Source organism: Motacilla alba, chromosome 17 (assembly GCF_015832195.1).
Source record: "Motacilla alba alba isolate MOTALB_02 chromosome 17, Motacilla_alba_V1.0_pri, whole genome shotgun sequence".
In the NCBI taxonomy this organism is placed as follows: domain Eukaryota; kingdom Metazoa; phylum Chordata; class Aves; order Passeriformes; family Motacillidae; genus Motacilla; species Motacilla alba.
In genome coordinates, this window is record NC_052032.1 from 9,217,497 (window position 1) to 9,238,711 (window position 21,215).

The 21,215-nt window shown below is 39.3% G+C and overlaps 1 protein-coding gene across 1 annotated transcript; it reads right to left on the bottom strand.

The window, feature by feature from the left end:
• Positions 1-515: 515 nt before the first annotated feature.
• Positions 516-20,137, bottom strand: C5 (complement C5). Its single transcript, XM_038156607.1, has 41 exons — positions 19,999-20,137; positions 19,566-19,758; positions 18,732-18,894; positions 18,341-18,411; positions 17,659-17,750; positions 16,959-17,041; positions 16,728-16,818; positions 16,300-16,405; positions 15,534-15,660; positions 15,194-15,309; positions 14,809-15,009; positions 14,411-14,614; positions 13,779-13,988; positions 13,448-13,597; positions 12,929-13,058; positions 12,547-12,612; positions 12,243-12,443; positions 11,663-11,753; positions 11,234-11,310; positions 10,531-10,670; positions 10,081-10,302; positions 9,522-9,582; positions 8,923-9,012; positions 8,355-8,567; positions 8,152-8,227; positions 7,593-7,752; positions 7,052-7,147; positions 6,590-6,761; positions 5,793-5,995; positions 5,266-5,418; positions 4,995-5,057; positions 4,665-4,746; positions 4,000-4,051; positions 3,548-3,650; positions 3,383-3,457; positions 3,181-3,286; positions 2,893-2,979; positions 2,443-2,532; positions 2,023-2,106; positions 1,482-1,620; positions 516-1,224 (listed from the first exon to the last, which is right to left on the bottom strand). The coding sequence occupies exons 1-41, from the start codon at positions 20,061-20,063 to the stop codon at positions 1,095-1,097; spliced, it is 5,034 nt and encodes a 1,677-aa protein (XP_038012535.1). The 5' UTR covers positions 20,064-20,137; the 3' UTR covers positions 516-1,094.
• Positions 20,138-21,215: the final 1,078 nt, after the last annotated feature.

Consider the following 21,215-nt stretch of genomic DNA (forward strand, 5'->3'; position numbering starts at 1 on the left):
ATTTAAAGAGATAATTAGGTCTCACAATACACAGCCACCAGTTCAGAAGCAGCAATGTTTACAGGTGGCCTGTCTAGACAGCCCCACTGAGCATTTCCATGCACTGCTCCCTGCAGTTTGAATTTATATCCAGTTATTACTGGACACAGTGTGAGCTTCTTGTGCTTCTTAGAAAGTTTGGAGGATGAAAAAAAAGTCAAATACTCACAGAGCCAAAATTAAAAATTGCATCATCTCTGAATATCTTCTTTCCACATCTTAAATGTTCTGGATTGAGATATTCCTAAGAGAGAGGGAAAACAGTAATTTTAAAGTTCTTGGACGTGCTGCTTTTGGGCAACTCCTCAATACAAATAAAAACGTGTGCAACTGTACTTTGTATCAAATTCCCTTCTCAGTTTTACTGGGAACCAAGGTGATTTGTGCCAGGAGCTGCGAGCAGGAAAATTGGCCTTTCATCTGCCACTTTCCTGGAGGCAAGGCAAGATTTTTAACTGTCAAATTCACTCATCAAATGCAAAGGAACATTTGTTTTAATCCACCTAAGTTACAGGAGATGTTGATTCAGTTGACTGTGTCTGAAAACACCAATAATAAAGGCACACATATAATTGAAGAATTTTGTTTGGTTTTTTGTTTGTTTTTTTTTTAACAAGAAAGCAGAGCATAAAACCAGCATCAGTTACTGTCAGGAATGGAAATGTAGGAATTCAAAAAAGAGTGCAAAAGGAAAAGCTAAGGAATGAAGTTTCTTTCCCAGAGAGCTTACAAAGTGGCTGCATATATTTATGTTCTGATAAGGCTTGGGTTTAGTGACAAGACAGTGCTTTCCATGTTTGTTTTTGCAGTCAATTCACTTCTTTTGACTTCAATGTCTTTGCACCTTTCTGTGTTATTCTCTCATCCAAGCTTAAAAATCATATTTGAGCATTACTCTGCTGTAATGACATTGCTATAAAATACATGCCAAGATAATTTTTTATGAGAACTCTTAATGAGTCTTCAGTCAAAAAGAACTAATAAATAGGCGAGGATTTTTCTTCTTTTCAATGGGATTAGATCTGGATTTTTAATTTAAAAACTGTCCAAGTGAATTAACAGCCACTGATGAGGAGATCTTCAGCAAAATCATCCATTGTGTTCAGAAACTCCTGACAGGATGCACAGGCTGTGTCTGAAGGCCACCACTCAATCCAAGTGCTGGAGTCCAAAGGGTACTGGAACCTAAGAAGACAACAGACAATTCTCATTTGCTGCTAAGATTTGGGAAGGAAAATGTCAAACAGAAAAAAAAAAATGACAGCATGGAAGTGCTTGCTCTGTGTTCGTAATCCTGCTCTAAGTGTGCACATCTGATGCCACATTGTGTGACTGCTGGTTGAATGCTTTCAAAATTAAATCAATTCTGTGCCTCGCAAGAATTATTACATACAAACACTTTAAGATTAAATCTCAGCATGTCCTGGTGGTAAATGACTTACTTGAAACTGTAACCAATGCTTATCTTTAGGGCTTCTTTTCCCATGATCAAATACTGCTCTCCTGGGGTCAATTCAACTTCTGTGCAAGACTTCTTTTTAACAAAGGTTATTTCACTATTTTTTTGAGCAAAAGCCTGCCCTGAAGTAAAAAAAGAAAACAAATAAACAATCAAGAATTGGACAATTACACAGAAAGAATTCCCAGTAATTCATATATTAGATAGAAAACACTAAAATGTTCTACAGTACTGCACAGCCAGGGGATCTCTTTGCCACTGTTCTAAAACAGGAAAATTTAATTATATAAAACATGTCTCTAGTAAAAGATTTTTCAATTAAATCTGAATGGTGAATAAGCCTTGTGCACATTAAATAATTTAATATTATAGTAATGTTAAGGAAATATGGGATGCTTAAACTCAGAGGACAAAGGGGTGAAAATCAGCTTCAGTTCCACAGGCCCCATGAGCAACAGGTGAGACAGTGAGTGCCCAAGATCATTCCAACTCCTTTCTCCCAGGAGCAGAAACATGGAACTCACCCCTTTTATAGAGGTCCAGAAGATTTGCAGAATACTTCACAAAAAACCCCTCCTCAGTGCGAGATAAGATGTTCACTTTATAAACTGCAGAACGACACAAAGCAGAACCCAGTTATTCCTTGCTCCTGCCGTGCATCCCGAGTGTCTTAGAGAGGCTCAGAGGGAGAATTTTGTGTCCCTTTACAACCCTGATTCCTGGGAATGCAATGGTTTTAGGGGCAGAAGGGACTGGGAGGTGCTGCCCGCACCAAACCTGAGGGGAGCTGTGGGTAGAACTCACCTTTCTCTACATTACTCTACACAGCCACACTGAATTTCTAACCACTACAGCTGTAATTTGAACTAGATGTTGTGCAGCAGCAGCAGACAGAGCAAACAGCCATGTGAGAGCAGGGAAAGAGGCAGTGAGAGCCCCATTACCATAAGCAGTGTCCTCCTGGCAGGCAGCCTCTCTCCTGCTCTCAGCAGTCACCGACCCGCCGAGTCTCTCCTGGATTTTACCACACTCAGCTACGAGGAGAAAGGGAAAGGCAGAGGTAAGGGAATGCCAGTGTCCCCAAAGAAAGCATGCACTTCCATCATCCTGCATGGGAAAATTAACAGAGCAACACCATAAGTATGGGATTGCATGCTGGAACAGTGAACATTTAAAATACAAAATAACGCCCTCGAACACCAGGCTTAATCCAGTCAGACTTCCATGATCACACTGCACACGGGTGTAAATTTCTTTTTAATGCAAAATTTGGAGGGGAAACAGCTGTGTTCTTATGAGGACGTTTTTCTTATGTTCAGTGTGGCTTTGTTCAAAGCACTACACTGCGTTTTCTCACCAAGTAAAATGAGGAAACATCTTCAGAAAAAGCTCACCTTCCATGCATTTGCATTCATCTCCTTCACACAATCTCATCAGTTTTTCATTTCCATAGGGGTTATAAAGTATGGTGCATCTTTTGTCTAGAAGATACAGAAAGAAATAAAAATTACGTGTAGAAAATCAAAGTCTAAGCTGTCAACACTGAAACTTGGCAAGGCAAAAGTCACCCGAGCTTCAAATAAAATGGAGTAAAAAATCTGTTAAAGCTGGGCAAATTTAATTCTTTGTGAGGAATACAGAGCTAAAAGGCAAAGAAGGATGGGAAGAGCTGGAACACATACCTGGTGCGTGATATTCATACACAGTGAAGGTGGCAGGGTTCAGCATTCCAACCCGGAAAAGCTCACCGATCCTGAAGCCAACACACAGGAACTTGTGAGCCGGCACCTGTTTGAGAGACACATGAATTAAGGAGCTCTAAAGGAGGCCAAACGATTCCAAAGAGTAAAAGCAGTGCTTACAGTCAGAGAAGGGGTAACATACAGAGTCTATCTGCAGGAGAACATGCCCATCTTTTATCTCATAATCTGCTATCAGCTGATCAACTCCACTCGCAAGCTGCAGGGCACAGAAGAAGATGAAGGACAGTAAATATTACAGCTCTGTCATACAAAGCCAGTAAGGGGAAAGCCATTCTTGAATACTTGCAGTAGATAAATCCTCTGGATTGGCTTCCACTCCACTGACCAGCCCTATGTCCATCACGGCATGAGCAGAGCCCGACCGGGGCTCCCTGGCACTGGGCCTGTACCTGAATTAGATTAGAGCCACTATTAGTTAATTATGACTGAAATGAAACAGGCCTCTTTGAGTGTGATCCCAGAAAAACCTGAGCAAAATTCTGTCAACACTTAGGCCCCGGTGAACTCATAATGAAGCAAAACAGTCCAGGGGAATCCATTCAGATTTCTGCCAACGCCATGCATGAAGAAGCTTTTAATGCTTATGTTCCAGGAGAGCCCAAATATAAGCAGAACACTCCTTCCCACAGAGATCATGAGCGCTGGCTGCAATTCTGCTCACACAAGTACATAAGAGTGAAGAAACAGAAAGAAAAGATCAGGAGAGCTGATGGAATTATTAATGAAAACCTCACTTACTTTGCACAAGCCTCCAGGCGCCCCAGGGGTTCCCCCTCTCCTCTTATGCGACCTGTTCGTGGCAAGTGGAGCCAAAGAATTTCAGAACTCTCCAGAAGCAGCAGCCCAAAACTCTCACAAAGCATTTTCATGGTTGGAAAGTAATTCTCTACATTGTTTTGGTGGCTATTTCTATAGGAATTCATTATCTAGCCATGAACAAGTAACATTTACCTGCTTGGTAATTCAGGCAAAATGACAGCTTTAAGGTTTACTGTAGTTTATTGTGTGTTTATAATATTTAAACTTAGAATTTGGTTCTGTCCCCTGTTGTAATTGGAATTCTCAGTGCTTTGTAGAACTCACTGTAACCTCTCCCACTCCCCGTCCTAGTTCTTTCTTCTCAATCCCCCACCTGTAAAAACTCTTCCATAAATGACTAAAAATGAACCTAACAGAAATAAAGTAAATATTAATTCTATTCACAAAAAGGCAGTCATTTCAAACAGGGCTAAAAAAAGCTTTTAGCAATTTCTTTTCCAGTTTTGCATATAGAAAGTGGCAGAATTTATTTCCTTCTTAATACAAAAACACTCATAAAAAACCCAGGATTTTTTCCCCTCCCTCCCTTGCACTGATCCAAGTAGCAACATTTAAAATAATTTAAAATTATATTAACCCTTTACCATCATCTCTCTTGGGAACAATCTTCAGCTCAAAGTTACAGGAGTCCTCAGAAGTCCCAATGGTGTTATACACTGTCCTCACCTGCACACACACAAATAAATCAGACACAACAGAAGCAGCATTAAACAATCCTCAAAACTGGCATAAAACTGTAAAAACTCACACTGGGAAGAACAGAAACAAGTCTGGTTTATTGGTAATATAAAAAATACCAGCAAAGCAGAGCTAACAAATTATCAGCATAGAAATAAACGAGGAGTTCTTGAGCAAAACCACAGCATGTAAAGAAAAGAGAAGTTCCATTTAAAGAAACCTGGTTGCATACTCACATTTACTGTAGCTATGCCAGTGCTGCTGCCAGTGCTCACATACAGATCATCTTCCAAAGGTACCTAAAGAATTGGTGAGGAACAAGAAGTCACACACAAATAATCAAGATTAGCAACAATTCAGTCAGCTGATCTGCTTGTCTTGCTTACATTTCAAATACGTAACAGCTTCTGCAGGAATATTAAATTTAAATGAATATTCAAATATACTAAATTTACCGAGAGGCTAAGAATTCTGGTTTCTCTTTTTAAAGCAGTGTTATTCACTCACTGTCATAGTTCTTCCCACGAAATTGTCTTCTGTCAGTTTAAATAAGTTCAGGGGTCCACCATTTTTGTAGGACACTTTAACATCCATGTCCAAACGCAGCCGTTTGACAAGAAGGGAATATTCAGTCAGGGCCTCAAGGGCATTAATAGTGTCCTGTCAGAAACCAATCACAAAGAATTAACTCCAGAGATTCCATTTATAAAATTTCAGTTTATTTTAATGAAGAGAAGTCAGATTTCCTACAGACCAAGAACATCATGGCAATGGATCTACTTGATACTAATCCCACACACAGGACTCTGATGATGGCATTTAATTGAATTATCCTCTTCAAATGTTGCTACCACAGAATCATGGAATGGTTTGGGTTGGAATAGACCTTAAAGCCCCTCTCATTCCAGGGACACCTCCCACCAGACCAGGTTGCTCCAAGCTCCATCCAGCCTGGCCTGGGATGTCCAGGGATGGAAAAAAATGTTTCAGATTTTGGTACTTCAAGAATGAGGACAAAATACGTAAAAGCACACCTGAGTTGAGTAAAATCCTCCCCCGTATCTCTGTTCTTCAGAGAGCCATTTGATGATGGGCTTGGCATAGTCACTGTCCCCTCTTAGCAAAGTCGTGAGCAAGGCGTAGGCTGTGGTTTCAACCATTTGTGCAGTGACAGAGCTGGGGGTTGGCTGTTGTGCTTTGAAGGCATCTTTCCAAAACCTGCAGATGGGAGGGTCACCTGCAGGAGGAGAAGAGGCTTCAGGTGCAAGCCCAGCAGCAGCTCTGCTGCACTAGGTGAGGCACTGCCCACCCAGGGCCAGGAGACGGGCAGGAGCTCACTCTGCACCCATCAGGCATGGAAACCTGTGGCATTTGCTGGGTCCTCAGGATGAAGGAGGAATTGATATATTATATTAAAGAATGCTATACCAGAACTATACTACTGAATAGAGAAAGGATACAGAGAGAACAAGAATGATAATGAAAACTCATGACTCCTCTCCAGAGTCCGACACAGCCTGAGGGTGACTGGTCATTGAGCAAAACCAATTCACATGAAACCAACCAAACAATGACCAGCTGGTAAACAATGCCCAAGCCACATTCCAAAGCAGCAAAACAGGGAGAAGCAATCAGATAATTATTGTTTTCATTTTTCTCTGCAGCTTCTCAGCTTCCCAGGAAGAGAAATCCTGGCGAAGGGATTTTTCCAGAAAATACGACAGCGACAGAAACCCACTACACAAAAAACCTGATGTTTTCAAAGTGCTGAGTACAGATGTGGTGCTGATGGGGACAGGGCTGGCCAGGGGCAGAGGGAATGCAGCAGTACCTGTGACAAAGGCCTCTCTCTTCAGGGCAGAGAAGGTGGCCCGTGCTGCGATGTGGTTGGGGTCCAGCAGGGCCAGCGCGTAGGCGGTGATGGCCATGGTGAAGGGGCTCTGGGCCAGCTGCACGTTCTGCACCAAATAATCCCCTGCTCTGCTCCTGGCATCGTGGATTTTCTGAAAACATGGACAGCTTAGAGCTCACAGCCACCACACTGACCCTAAAGAAACACAGCTTCTCTGTCAGGACTATACAGATACAGAATGTCTTCTGCAATAGCTTAACATGAATCCAGAAATTCCTCGTTGTTCTTTTGCTGGCTTTGAAAGACAAAGAGTGACGAAGCAAATAAATCTGTGAAACTGAAAAAAAACCTCTTGACTTTTTAAAAAAAAAAAAGTTAAGAAAAGGAAAGAAATTAGAAGCCCAGAGCATGCCTGCTGGCAGGAATAAAAATAATGTTTACCTGAGTAGGACATATTTTCATTGACTTGTCAATTCCAATAATAGAAAATGCTGTGAGATACAAAGATTTTTCTTTGGCTTCTCGAGGTAATGTACCCTGCAAAAACCAAATAATGAAAATAATGAAATAGAAATAAAAGTTCATTTAAATAAGTAGAACTTCTCAGTGTTAAGTTGTGGAAATTAATAGAAACTCCTGCAAAAACTACCAGTTTAGTTAAACCTGAAAATACATTGACTCTTTGGAAGGTAATAGCTCATTTGTAAAAAAGAAACCAAAATATATGAAGTTATAGGAACCAGGACTATTAGATTATGAAATGAACCTAAACATTTTTTTCTGAATATTAAGCAGCAGCAAACAGATATTTTTGTGGGAAAACAGAAAGGTCTGCAAGACTGTGCTGGGCTTTAAATGAATTTAGAATAAAGAGAAAAGTTGTCTGGAACAGGTGTTTTGATGAAATATAGCCTAAAATATGAAACATACTGGTGCCTTCAGCTTTTACTGCCTAAGCACAGAAAAGGTTTGGGTTTCATACCTGCAGTTTCACTGGCTGGTAGTTTGAAAATTCACTGAATGACCCATCTGACATCTGACAGTTGTCAATCAGCCACAGCAGGGAATCACAAACAGATATATGATCAAGATTAATGTATTGATTCACTTGCCCAAGGATCCTTAGAGCAAAAGCTGTCAACCTGCCGAGGGAAGCAAAGAGATCCTGCTTGTTCAGACTGGCAGGTACTGCAGAGGGCACACACAAATTTACTGCTTAGGGTTCTGCATCCTGCACACTCCCATGGTTCAAAGGGATAATGAAGGTTAATTTTAAATTTAACTTAACAAATGGGCAGTAACTACTGAAACTATTTTAAACCAGGATCAATTCCCATGTTTCAGGGTAAAGCTCATTACATCCCAAAGCCATCTTGGTTGTCGTGGTGTGAATTATGGACACAAAAAAAAGGGAAAGCAAGGAATCAAAAGATATTATTCAGAGTTGTAAGCACTGCTTAAATCTACCATCACACTCTTGTCTGGTGCTTACTGAAAATATGAAATAAAGCTTTTTCCAGCCCCAGCCCCTTTCAGCTCACCATGTACTAGCTGGCCCATTCTTCCACATGCTGTAGGAGGAGTCAGCATTCCTGAAGGACGAGATGCTCACGATTCCTGAGGGGATACATCAGGCACAAGGAAAGTTATGAGAATCATATTTGCTCCCTCAGATGCATCACCCTTCTCACTCAGCAAAGGACCCCTACAACCCTGAAGCAAGAGAAGCAGCAGATTTTTCTACCTTCTTTCATCTTCCTCCTCATGTGAGTCCTGGAGCTGAGGGTCTCCGGGCCCAGTAAATGCCAGTTATCCGACTCCTCCAGGTAGCGGAACACGTAGAACACCGGGGCAATGCTCATCAGCTCTGCCTCTGCACTGCCCCTGGGCAGGCTGCTCAGCATCTGCAGGCCCCTGGGGCTCAGCACCGTGGCAATCACTTCACCCAGAAGATGCCCTGTGCAAGGAAAAGCCCCAAAACTGACTGAAACAGCAGGCTGTGAAAGCGAATCTGAGGGCAGAATCTGTGAGCAGCCATTCTTTGGGAAGTGTTTGCATTTCTACACTAAAGGGGACTTGGGAAGACTTCTCTCAAAAGAAAAAGAATAAATCAGATGAATTTAGTACAAAATATTAAAGGAAAGGTACATATGCAGAATCCGTGAGCAGCCATTCTTTGGGAAGTGTTTGCATTTCTACACTAAAGGGGACTTGGGAAGACTTCTCTCAAAAGAAAAAGAATAAATCAGATGAATTAATACAAAATATTAAAGGAAAGGTACATATGCAGCGCACTAGAAGTTTCTATTTACCTTTCACACTGACACTTCTGTCAATTTGTGTTTTAGGGACCAGATTTAGTGGGACTTTGTATCGAAATTCTTGTCGTCTCTTGATTGAACCTGAAATTGAAGATGTGTATATTTATATATATTAAATACTGCGCAATCTAAATCAGCAGATGATTCTGCTGTAATGGACAGATTGAAGGTCGCAACTGAGAATTCAGCAACCAAAACTTGAAAATCAGGAATATTCCCAAATGCACAGGCAAACAAGATCAAGCTTTAAAAAGAACAGGTGAAAATTCTTTATCTTTCATTTGTTACCAAAAAAATCTGATCTGGACCTAAACTTTGTGGTTTCTTTGGTTAAATGAGAACATATTCTATTCCCATTAGTAAAGCTGAGGAAAGCTTACAACCATCTTACACTAAAAGATACATCTAAAGATTCCTTTAAGAAATTAATCCAAGCTCCCTTAAGCCAAGGCAGGAAATCCTTGGGAAAGGACATATTTACATTATCTCAGGAAGGAGAAACTCCAAGTTTTTCACACGATGAAAAACTTGATTATCAAGAATCAAGACCAGGAAAAAATAACACAAAGACACATCATCAATTTTCTTACCATAAACACCCTGTGGATCCAAAGTGAAACCTGCATGGAGTTCTTTCTTAATGCCTTCTGGCTGGGATCATTATGAGGAAAGAGGTAGAAAATGGAAACATTTTTGTTTAATCAAATATATCAGCTGAAACAACAGGTTAAACCCACAGGATTTTTGCCTTCTTTTTCTGTAGTTGAGTTTGACCTAGCTGTTGTACACATGAATTTTAGTGCTCCAGCTCACACAATTCTTGAGAAAATTTAACAAAATATTAAAGTTAAACCTTAGTAAAGGAAAAGATTGTGAAAATCCAAACCAAACAACTTAGAATTAAGTATTCTCCCTTGCTTACAAAGTTCTAATCTATTTTTTATACATGTAATCTTTCTGTTCTTATAATCAAGGTTTAAAAACGAGTGTGCTCAAATACTCAGCCATTCCTTTTTCCACTGCACACACCTCAGTGAATTCAAGAACATTGTGTGATATTAAAATAGAGCAAAATTTCTATATTGACTCAATTGAACCCAATTTGAAATGCTACAAAGTGCTAAAAAACATGGAGATTTTTTTCCTTACCACGACCCGTAAAGTTTTAACTACAATTTCACTGTTCCTGGGGGTCAGCAGTGTGAAGTTGACGGTCTGAAGACCCAATTCCAGCGGGAGGATGCGGAATGTGACCGCTGAGGAAGAGCCAGCATCCAGATTCTTCAATTTACAGCTCTGCATCCTCGACCCTGCACTTGCAGAATCTCCAAAGGTACAGACTCCATTTCCAGCTGCTATTTTAACACAGAACTGAAAGGTGGAGAGATTTGAATGTTTCATTTCCGTGGCAGGTACGACACCAGAGAGATATCAAATCCTGTACTGAGCATTGTGTTACTGTAATGCTGCTTCCCTGTTTCTGGCTTAAGGACTGGAGAAATCCTATCCAAGGATCTGTTTATCCTGGATACTCACAGGAAAAATGCTTTTCCAGTTTATTATGTCAATCCTTCCACAGGACTCATTAACAGAAATTACCTTAATTGCAGAGGCTTTATGGTTATAAACGGATCCTTTTAACTCGATTTGCTCCCCTCGTACCACGGAATAAGGAACATAAATGCTCAGGAAAACATCCTTCACAACTTGGATTTCCAAAGGTTCAGCAACACAAATACCTGAGAGAATTAGGGACATGAAAGCAGAGCGTCTCATCCACCCTTCTGATAAACAAAAGGTCTTGACATACTTTAGTGGTGATTTATGATTTTTCAGAGTGTACTTTGAACAGTCCAAGCTTTTTAAAAGCTCCCAGGTTTTTGCTTCCTGATCCAAGCTGCTCTCACCACTCCTCACAACCCAGCTGACGTACCAGGTTCTTCGGGTTTCTTCTTCCCAAAGAAATTCTCTGCTTGGATTACCAAATCTCTTGGAAAATCTCAAGTCCCTGAGCTCCAGGCAGCAGGACAATGTAAAGTTGTCCAGGGAAGAGTTACTCAGTATTTTTTCTTCTTACTGTCTATGAACCACTGTCACACACAAGACAGACTTTGTTTTCCCAGCCCCTGACACTGACATGACATGAAGTGATTTACTTCCCCTAAAATACATATTTTTGTTTTCTTTCTCTGTCTATCAACCAGAAAATGAACATTTTAGAACAGGAGTGTCAAACTCATTGAGAGGGTCTACAAAAATTCCTGATTCTTCAGCTTCAAACCAGCTGGATTGCAGGACCTACCTTTATCTGAAATGCCAACACCTTGTACTTCCCAGGTGGTCAGTGAATCAGGCAAGGTGACAGACAGAGTCTTGGACCTGTGTTAAAAGTGTTTTTCCATTTATCCATTACCAATCACCATCTGTTAACAGCACAGCTCATCACCAGCAACACTCTAGGAGAGTTCTTAGCCAGGAAACAGGAATTCTGGATTTTGGTTTGAATAAGCTTGGTTTTAGCTGATTTCACAGAAGATGGTACTTAGCAAGGTCCAAAGTGAAAGTGGCTCAACAATCTGGGCACCACACAGCACAGGGAGAGGAACATGGCAGGAATAGTTTGTTTGGATAAGACTCCATTTCAGCACACATCTCAGGTAAAACTAAGTTACCAAGTTTACCTCAGTTTCACCACTCCCTTTCTATAAAGTTGATTTGAGAAAAGCAGTACCTTGAAGAAACTTGGTGAACTTCCCATAACCAGCTTTCAGGGAAGTAGCTACGAACTTGTGCCTCATCCAGTTCCAAGAGAGACTCAGAATCTGAAGAATGTAAATAAAGCAAGTAAAAAACCCTGATACAAGAAAAAAGGTACCTAAACATCCTCAGTCAAAAATCTGTGTTAATCCCACCTCATCCAGTTACACATGTGAATACCTGTCCAATATCCTGGCAGATCATCTTGTTAACAAGCAATTATAGGGAGATAATGGAAGACGAGGAATTTAACCCTCCCACAGATCTTTCCTGAGGTGTTATCCAGGCTGTCTTGGGCCTGGGCAAAGGATTCAAATCTGGCATTCAAGTTTACTCTTAACAGTCTCTGATTGCTGTTCTGCTTGTTCTAAATGTGGGTGAAGAGAACAGAGAGCTGAACTCAATAAAGAACTGCCCTCCTGCCTTCCTCAGGGATATATAACCAAAGCTTTGGGAGACTGGTGAAATTGTGTCTGGAACAACCCTGAGAGGTACCAGGGAGGGGTTAATAGATTCCATCACCTCTCCAGGACTCCCAGAGCTCTCATACTCACGCATTCTGGCCAATATCAGGAGCTTGTTTGGCTCCTCCAGCCGCAGCTTGTTGGCAAATTCACAGCAATCTGTGAATGCAGAAATGCACTTCCGGGTGCTCCGAATCCTCTGAGCTCTCTCCCTGCAGGTCTCAGAGACTGGATAAGCTTTTACGCCAGCCCTGCAGCACTTCCGTGCTCCTGGGTCTTGGTATTTGGCCTCTGAAATAAAAATAAAACAATTTGCTTCCTTGAGATGAAGTTTTTATTTCCAAATGGATGTGATTTTTTAAAATAATGATATACATGGAAATATTTGTAACACCTTTATCGAGTATCTTTTCCCTGAGGTCAGACCGTTTGGCTCTCAACACTTCATTGCAAGGTTCACCTGTCCAGAAAAATAAAAAAAGTACACACAACATGAACTTTTCTTGTAATAGCATTGTCCTCTTAAAAATAACTCCACAAAGTCACATTCCAAATAAAAGTTTCCAATGAAATTCCAATGAAACTTTTTTATGTTTGCTGTTTTAATTACATAGAGGTATTTTCATTTTTATTACAATAACTGCTCCACAAGATGCTTTCCCCTCTTCAAAAACCATCAGTATGTGCATGCCCTTGAGTTCCAAGACAATTACTGAGACTGAGAATGGAACATTTCAGGAAATGCACAGTTCCATGCCTGGACCACAGGAATGTACCTGCTTCCTGTGAGTCATCAGCGTTTGCATTGGTGAGGAAGGTGAGCCCGGCCATCCTGAACACAGCAACGTTGTTCTGTCCTCCCCCAGCCCCACAGCCAAGGTCACTCTTCTCCAGCTGCAGCATGATCTGAGGAGAAACACACGTGCCCTGCTAGCAGGAGGTGTTCAGAACACAGCCTGGAAAGGCTCTTTGTGAAACAAAGGAGATCATTCTCTCCATGGCTCCTTCAGCAAGGAGCTCTCCACTGCAACCTGGTTCTGGCCAGGTCTGTGGAGTTCTGATGAGAGAGGTCAGATCTGCTTTTAAAACCACAATTTATGTCTTCTGGAATTCAAAAGATTGTAAACTAGTTCTTTTAATAATTTTGAACTGTATATTTAAACAAACGACTTTCACTCCGCCTTGAACTGCTCTTCTGCCCGTTTTCAGGCTGGCTGACTGCATGACACTATCAGTTATTGCATGTGAAATGAAACAAAGAGCAACTTGATTTTCTTTTTTGGCTGCTACCTCACCTTTTCCATTGCCCTCTTCCTTCTTCCTGTGACTCCATATATTGCCTTGTCAAGAGATGACAGAGCAACAAAGGCATTGGACTGGGTTTTCATGGTGAGCGATACAACCTCTGCTGGTTTCTGTGTCTCCTTGCTTGACTGCAGCTTTATCTATGAATTGAAAACAAAGATTGGTAATTCTGAAAGCACATTGTTCTGAAATCAATCCATCTGATGGCAGACACTTACTATAATAATTTTAGTGTTAAAGAACTTGTGCTAAGTCCAAGATAAAACCTGACCATAAAACAAAGGCCCATCCACAAATTTCAGTGCCTATTTTGCTACTCACATCAAGGCCATTCCCACATTTCTGTTCCACATTCAGCCAAACTGAATCAGCCACTAACTCTGCAGCTCCTTCTCCCATGACTATGTAGTAAACAATGAGACGTGCTGAAGGAACCATCTCTTGGGTTATCTGTAAAGTCAGATGATCGTATTCCAAATCCTTATTTCTCTCCTGAGTTCCAAAGCTCACTGTCTTCCCTTTTGATGTGATCTATGGTTTAAAAAAATGATGGAGAATAAAAAAGTCAAATTTTATATTCAGTCTATTTTTCACATGTAATAATCATTTGAATTTATATCTTCCACTAAAAAGAAGTGCTGTCTCTGCACTTCTTGTCCTTCATCTAAATTTCACCTTCTGAAATAGCTCTTGAGACCAACAATTCTTGTCCTCAATCCCAGTCAATGTCAGATAAGAATTTTCAAAAAAATAGACCATATAAATATAAAATTTAAGCATGAGACTGTTCTTTTTTTCCTATAAAGCTGACAGATTGTATCTGAGAGGAAGCAGTTGCCTGAGCTGCACATATTCTATGCTGAGGATAGTTCTTGATTGCTGAGGTTTTTCATCCATGACAATCCATATTAAATTACAATTCAATATTTTATGCAGAAACATCTGCTACTCACCAAATAGCTGTAGTGATGTATTTTATCAGTGTAGTGACTTTGTGGATATACATTAATATTTATTACATCCCCCACTTCCAGCGTTCTGTGGTTTGAAGCCCAGTCAATATAGAGATAACTCTGACTCAGGGATGAATAAGCTCTTGCTTCGTAGCTTTTACTTGCTTGGTTTTCATCTGAAAGATGTGGATCTGCAGTTTTTACCTGGAAAGAGAATGAAATGTCTGAATAGTCTGAGTACAGAATTATACCTAAGCAAACAAGCAACGACAATACTGAAATCATGCTGCAATATGTTGTTCAGAGGGATTAATAAAAGAGAAGCCCGCTCAAGACCTTACCCTCGAAGAAATAATTGCACCCTTGAAGAAATAATTTAATGGAACAATTTAACTCACTTGAAACTCCAACATTTTGCTGTTTGGTGGGATATTAACAACAAACAAAGCAGTTCCATCACTGGTGCTTGTTCTTCTTCTCCCAGATTCTGAACCCTCTGATATCAACTGAGTCTCATCCATCTGCTCATTCAAGGATTTGGCAGTGACAGTTACAGGGACATTCCCAACAAAGTCATCCATGGTGTCTTTCACCTGCACCTGTTCATCAGGACAAAGAGATGGTGACATTTTTCAGGAAGAGTCTTCCAAGCTGCTCAGCTGCTTCTACAAGAGGGAGTCAAAGAAATGAAAGTGTGTTTATCAGAGAGAGTGACAGAGGGAAAAGGATTGTGCATGATGGGGTTTATGTTCAATGTGCAACCCCCTGCTCCTGGGAACTGACCTTGATGAAGAAGGGAAGCCCAGGCTTCACAAAGAGAGGAGTGGCAATCAAACTCAGCTTGTAAGGAGAGACAGCAAACCTGACTCCAGTGAACTCCACCTCTCCACTGAGGCCACCTGACAAAACACAGCACCCCATGGAACAAATAGCCAAAAATAAGTTTAATCCCTAACTATTTCTACAGGGAGAATGGGCTGTTCTTCCTTCCTTCAAGTTTTTCGAGGAAGAACTGAGTATTAAAGAAAGTCTGATATTATGAAAGTCAGCCTTACAATTTCCTTTTCTAGTTCTGTTCACATTTGCAGAAGTCAAGAAAAATTTCGATTAAAGAGCAACTTACCCATAGACTCCAACACCGATGCCACAATATATAAATATGAGCCATCCAGTGCTTCAAGACTGTCAAAGCCTATAGAACTTGCTGCTCTCTTACTGTTAAAATTGATCACAGCAACTCCATTTTCAATCTGGAAATGAAATAGAAATTATCACTTCAGAGTCAATAATTTAGAAATAATACATAGACCATACGTAGATTCAGGTGTTTCTGTTCACTGTCTATTTTCAGAGGAAATCAAACAGTGGAGAAGTTTAAATAAAGAATTCTTTATTCCATCAAATTATTTTAAATTAATCAACCAATGGCACATATTGCAAAGTTTGTGTGCAGGCTCAGCAAGAGGTGGGGATAACACAGAGATGTCTTCACTAAATGAGGGAAAGGGACAATTGGGGTAGAACAGACTCCCCAGAATAAATCAGTGACATTTTGATCTGCTTGTCTCCATTTGATTTCAGTTATTCTGTAATAGATAGCACTGAAGTTATTTCATACAAATTTTACTAACACAGCTTGGCCAAGAGAGGAATCACAGCAGATTGAAATGCCACTGTCTCAGATGCTGCCTCTGAATTTCATTTCTGAGTGCATTTCTCTGCCCCTGATGACAGCCTTGCACAGGAAAGGTCCACACTGGGGAGCTGTGGATGTAAATTACAACTTGAGGCCCATTCTCACCAAATTTAATGGAAAAACTTCAGTGGGATTGGATCAGTCCTGAGTTATGCATGCGAATTCTACATAAATTGGATTTGCTGCTTCTTACCCTCGTTACATGCATTGCCTGAGGCATCATTCTTTTCTCACTTTCTTCAATTATTCCAAAACGAAGAAAAACATCAGCACTGGGAAGCTTTTTGTTGGAAAAATAGCTGAGAATAAAACAACATAAATGCTTTTAAGATCACTTTAATGGCTGCAACAAAGCATTTGTTTTTGAAGAAGAGTGATTGCCTAAAAAAATGTCTGTAAAATGAAAACAAATGTCTGTAGTTTAAACACTTCTGTTGTGAAAGAATCGCTTTGAGAGAATTTTAAGAAGGGTCACTTAGATTTCTTACACAGCAGAAATGATTTTGATGAAAGAGCTTCTTGAGGAAAGCAAAGAGGAAAAGTCTGGACTCAGAGAATCATTCCTCAGGTAAAAGAAGAGGAGATACAAGATATTCAGGACTCCAAGGCCAATTTCCTCACCTAGCTTTCACAACAATCCTGAAGTTCTCAAATTTATCAGAACTAATGAAGTTACTCTCTGGCTCGATGGTGATGGAAAAGCTTGGCATTGCTGCAAATTGAGGGGAAAAAAGGTCACTTGGAGGTGTTTTATCCATGGAGCCACAGGAGCTGAAGAATCATGACCATTTCAAAGGGTTTGAGTTCTTTAAAACACTAAAAATCCAGGTTCACAGCATGGGCACACCTTACCATATTCCTTAACTTCAAATTTTGCCACAGCTGAGGTCACAAAATCCTTCTTGTACTTTGCTTTAATCTTCCAAATTCCATATCTATGAAATATCAACAATCAAACAGTTTTTAAGATGAAAACGAATGATAACAATGGTAGTAATTTCTTAGAGAGGAAAATTCTGCACCAGATTTTTGCAGGTGTTCAAGGCCTGCTTTGAGCAGATTCTCTTTGATACATCATAATTATTTGACACTTTCAAGCACTGAAACCAGTTGCAAACCAGTTTCTCAAGCCCCTGCTAGCATCCTTCTGCCACCTCAGCAATACTTCAGCACCCTCTCAAGACTAAAAGGAGAACTGAAGGGATTTTTTTTTAAAACTGCTGCTGTTCCTGGGAAAACGCTGGTGATTTGTATGAAACACACACGAAATATGAAATCCCCACGTCTTTGTCACTGTTTATATCTCTGCAGCAGAAAGGTTTAACTGTCATGAATGTCCTTTTTGAATTGAGCATGAAAAGCCTGCCGCTCAGTGTTCTTTAAGGAGAATACTCTGCCATGAGTAATTTCTATCACGATTCCACCCCCTGTGAAATGTTTGAAATCTCCAAGTTTCAGGTCATGCCCTCCATGCAAAACCACTCTACGACAGCCACTATAAAAAGGCACTATAATGTTAATAATCCAGCAAAAAAACACTCAATAAATCTACTTAGGATTAGGAGGGATCTTGAAGTCAGGAAAAGAAACTATTCCAGTAAAATCTTTTTCTTCCACAATATCCACTTCTACTCCTTCAGGATCCTTGAAATAAGAGAACAGAATGAGCAGTTACAGATTGTTCTTATCAAAAGGGGAATCTTCATCCTTCGAGGGGATTTCAGAGGCAGCCTGGCCATAACATCTTTTTCTTAAGAGCTTCAAAGCATAAAAACACAAATATTTGTAGAAAAACTCAGACTGAAATTCTGGTAAAATACTTTACTCTAGTTCCACCAAGTAAAAGCCATGCTTAAAATAGCTAAAAAATTATTGTGATAACAAGCCAATTGTTAAAGGCTAAAAAATACAGTAGACACTGATTATTTTTATATATTAAATGAAACAAACAGTATAAAGCCCATACATTATTAAATTCCCTCAAAAATCCTTTGTCCAGATATTAAAGATTTTTTTTTTTTCCTGTTCTGGAACAACTTCAGGTCTGGGACTTGAAAACCTCAACCCAACGTAGCAAAGTCAATTTAAAACCTTTTAAAAGATGTCTGGCTACCTGCAAAAACATCTCAGAGTTTTATTAAACATTGACTGCCATACTGACTTCCCATCTACCTACCTACCTTATTTGTTATTAGAGCTACAAAATATTAATAATAAATTCAATTACAACTCACCACAAAAGTCAGGACAGTCTCTCTCCGAGCTGGCTGCAGTTCTTCATCCAGAGAATAGACTCTGACTTTCACTGTAAGAATTGCAGTAATAAATCTCAAAATCAAAACAACCAAACAATTCACTGATCTTTTTAACAAACTCCCAGGAATATCTTTCACTCTTTGTGCCACAAATTAGTAATTTAGGGTGAGGAGGGCAGGGAGAAGTGATTAACTTTTCCAGTATGATCAAATAATTCAAAGTATTTTTCTGCTGATAAAAAAATTAAATATCAGCTGATGGCAATGCAACACAACCAAGAGCTTAAAGAACAATTAAATCCTAATTGCTTGGTAGAGTCAGTAGGCTTTTAAAATTAAATACCAGCCAGGAAAAATAAGCATTATTTACCTGACTGATCAGGAGTATAAACTGGTTTGTCTGTATGGATAAAAAGAAACCCATTATCATAGGAAACAGGAATTTTTTTAAATCTTGTAAAATGTGGAGAAACAGCTTCCAAATACAAATATTTGTCTGAAGTATCTGTTCTTGGTAAATCTGCTGGTTGAACCTGGGGGAGACGAAATAAAGGTTTTTGAAGATTATTAAAGTATTTTTCATGCTTTTTATCCTACAGTATTTTTTTGATGCAAAAAGTATCTGAAAAGCAATTACCAGCCTGCGGTTGAGTATCATTAAATAAAAATATCAATACTCACACGGATTTATTCTTGCTAACATGCTAGAGGATGGCTTGGAGTATTCAGCTACAGATATTCTGAAATTTTGCTTTTTTTTTTAATTTTTATTTTAAATTATTTCTTTATTTTCATTTAATTTTTAAATTCTTTATTTGTTTTTGCGTTTTGCCCAGAACTAAACCAGCAAAGTTTAAAGCCCAGTAATGAGGTTACAACAGCACAAATGATCAGATTTCCATTTATGCACACGATGAACCCTGGCCACAACAAAGCTGCTGCTCTGGTTGGTACTTTGATTTGATTCTCTCTATTTTTAAAGTTATGCAAGCATGGCAATGTTTCTGAAACAGTTTGATTCTGTGTTTAACCTCAATGTTTTTATTCAGCGTAATTTCAATTTCAGACCCAAAATCGGGGCATTAGCCTTCCCTCCCCAGTTTAAACAACTGGAAACTTACTGAAACTTCATCTTTTTTTTTTTTTTTTTTTTAAGACTAAATGTGATAATAAAAACAGTGCAAGAAAGGTCAGAATTCCTTACTGTTAAAGTTACAGCATCTTGGAATTTGTTGGCTGGGGTCAAGGAAATCCGAGCAGACGAATACACAGCCCGCTTATCTGGGAAGCTTTTCAGGGCAATACTGACTGGAAATTCCTCCTGGTAACCAAAAGCTTGAACTACAATTTTCTCAGAGGCCCCAGCTCGGAAGATCTTTGGTGCTGTAAGGACATATCTGCACATGGGATATAAAACAATAACAGATTTCCTTCTAATCTTTCCGATTTCTCACTTCCCTGTGGAATTCAGTCACATGCACAGCATGAAAGCAAGCAGGATAATCAGGGTATTGTAAGACACTAATTAAAATCCTATTTGGATAGTGCCCCTTGTATTGGATTTAGTTAAATTCTGGATTTATTTACCCAACAATCAAATAACGTTTCCTGTAAATTCAGTATTTGCTTTTACTTACGTTTTCTCTTGGCTAAAAGTCGTCCCAGAAAACAGCAGAACAATAAAATATATTAAAATAGTCATCGTGTCCGGGACAAGAGCAAACCATAGATGTTAATGAGGGTGGGATAAACAGCCTCTGCTGTGGGTGAGCAGAAATGCCAACACATTTCACTCTCGGTTAATAATTGATGGCAGATCATTCTTTACTAAAACATGATTGCCACTTCCTGAGGAAACCAGAACTGCTAAACTTTGTAATTTTTTAATTTATGATTTCAATTTTTCATATGTCCACAGCAATCCTGTGTCAGTCCTCACCTTCCTTCTCACAACCTCATAATAAAATAATTTTCAGATGTAGGAAAAAACCCGACAAACAAAAAAATAGATTCAGTTTGTCCTTAGTAATATTTTTTTAATTAAAGTGAGTTTAAATTTGTGTCTGAAGCAAAAAAGCATTTGAGTTATATCAATGTGTGGATGTGTTCGAACCAGCATTATTTTTTGTTGATTTGAAATAACTTTTCCCTTACAAATTTCTTTTAGCCATTTGTATTCTAGATTATTTGTATTCTAGATTAACTTTTTTACCGCTTCCATTACAAATAAAATTAGCAATATGGAAATATTAGGGCACAATATATCAACATGCACTATTTTAAACAGCGTTTTGCAAAAAAAAAAAAAAAAAAAAAAAAGGAAAAAAATTTGTAAAAAACTCCCCACGACCATTGATGACAAAACATTTGCAGGCCTGGTATCTGGGATAGCACCTCAACAAACAGGTTTATGTAAAGTTAAATAAAGTTGTGCAAGAATGCTGAAGTTTAAACAAATATCACGGTCAACCTTTACGGGAAAAGCGTTTACAAAACTGTTTCTGATCAATAGAAAGTGAATTTACAGTAAGGTCAGCTTCTCGCCAAATGTAAGAACTAGAAGAGAAACAATAATTGAATAAAAGTTTATGAAATGTTGGATGCTTAACATTATTAAAATCAGTGGCCAACATATGTATTATTAAATACCAGTGGGGTGGTATATAAATTAAAGGCACAAATAGTGAAGGACACTGGGAAATGCTGTAAAAGTCTAACAGTAACCTGAAATAGTGTTTTAAAAATCTAATTCTGCTCCTTCTCTGTACTTTTCAGAGACACAACCTACTGGTTTTTTAGCCCTGCGTTTCACACTTAGTTACAGATGCTGAACTAACAGAGTCCAAGTGTTAAA

Coding starts and splice junctions, on each gene's coding strand:
- C5 (XM_038156607.1), bottom strand. CDS start 20,063: ATGACTATTTTAATATATTTTATTGTTCTGCTGTTTTCTGGGACGACT. Junction 3,458..3,547: donor ATCCAGAGGATTTATCTACT/GCAAGTATTCAA, acceptor TGTGCCCTGCAG/CTTGCGAGTGGAGTTGATCA. Junction 1,225..1,481: donor AGCATTGGTTACAGTTTCAA/GTAAGTCATTTA, acceptor TTGTCTTCTTAG/GTTCCAGTACCCTTTGGACT.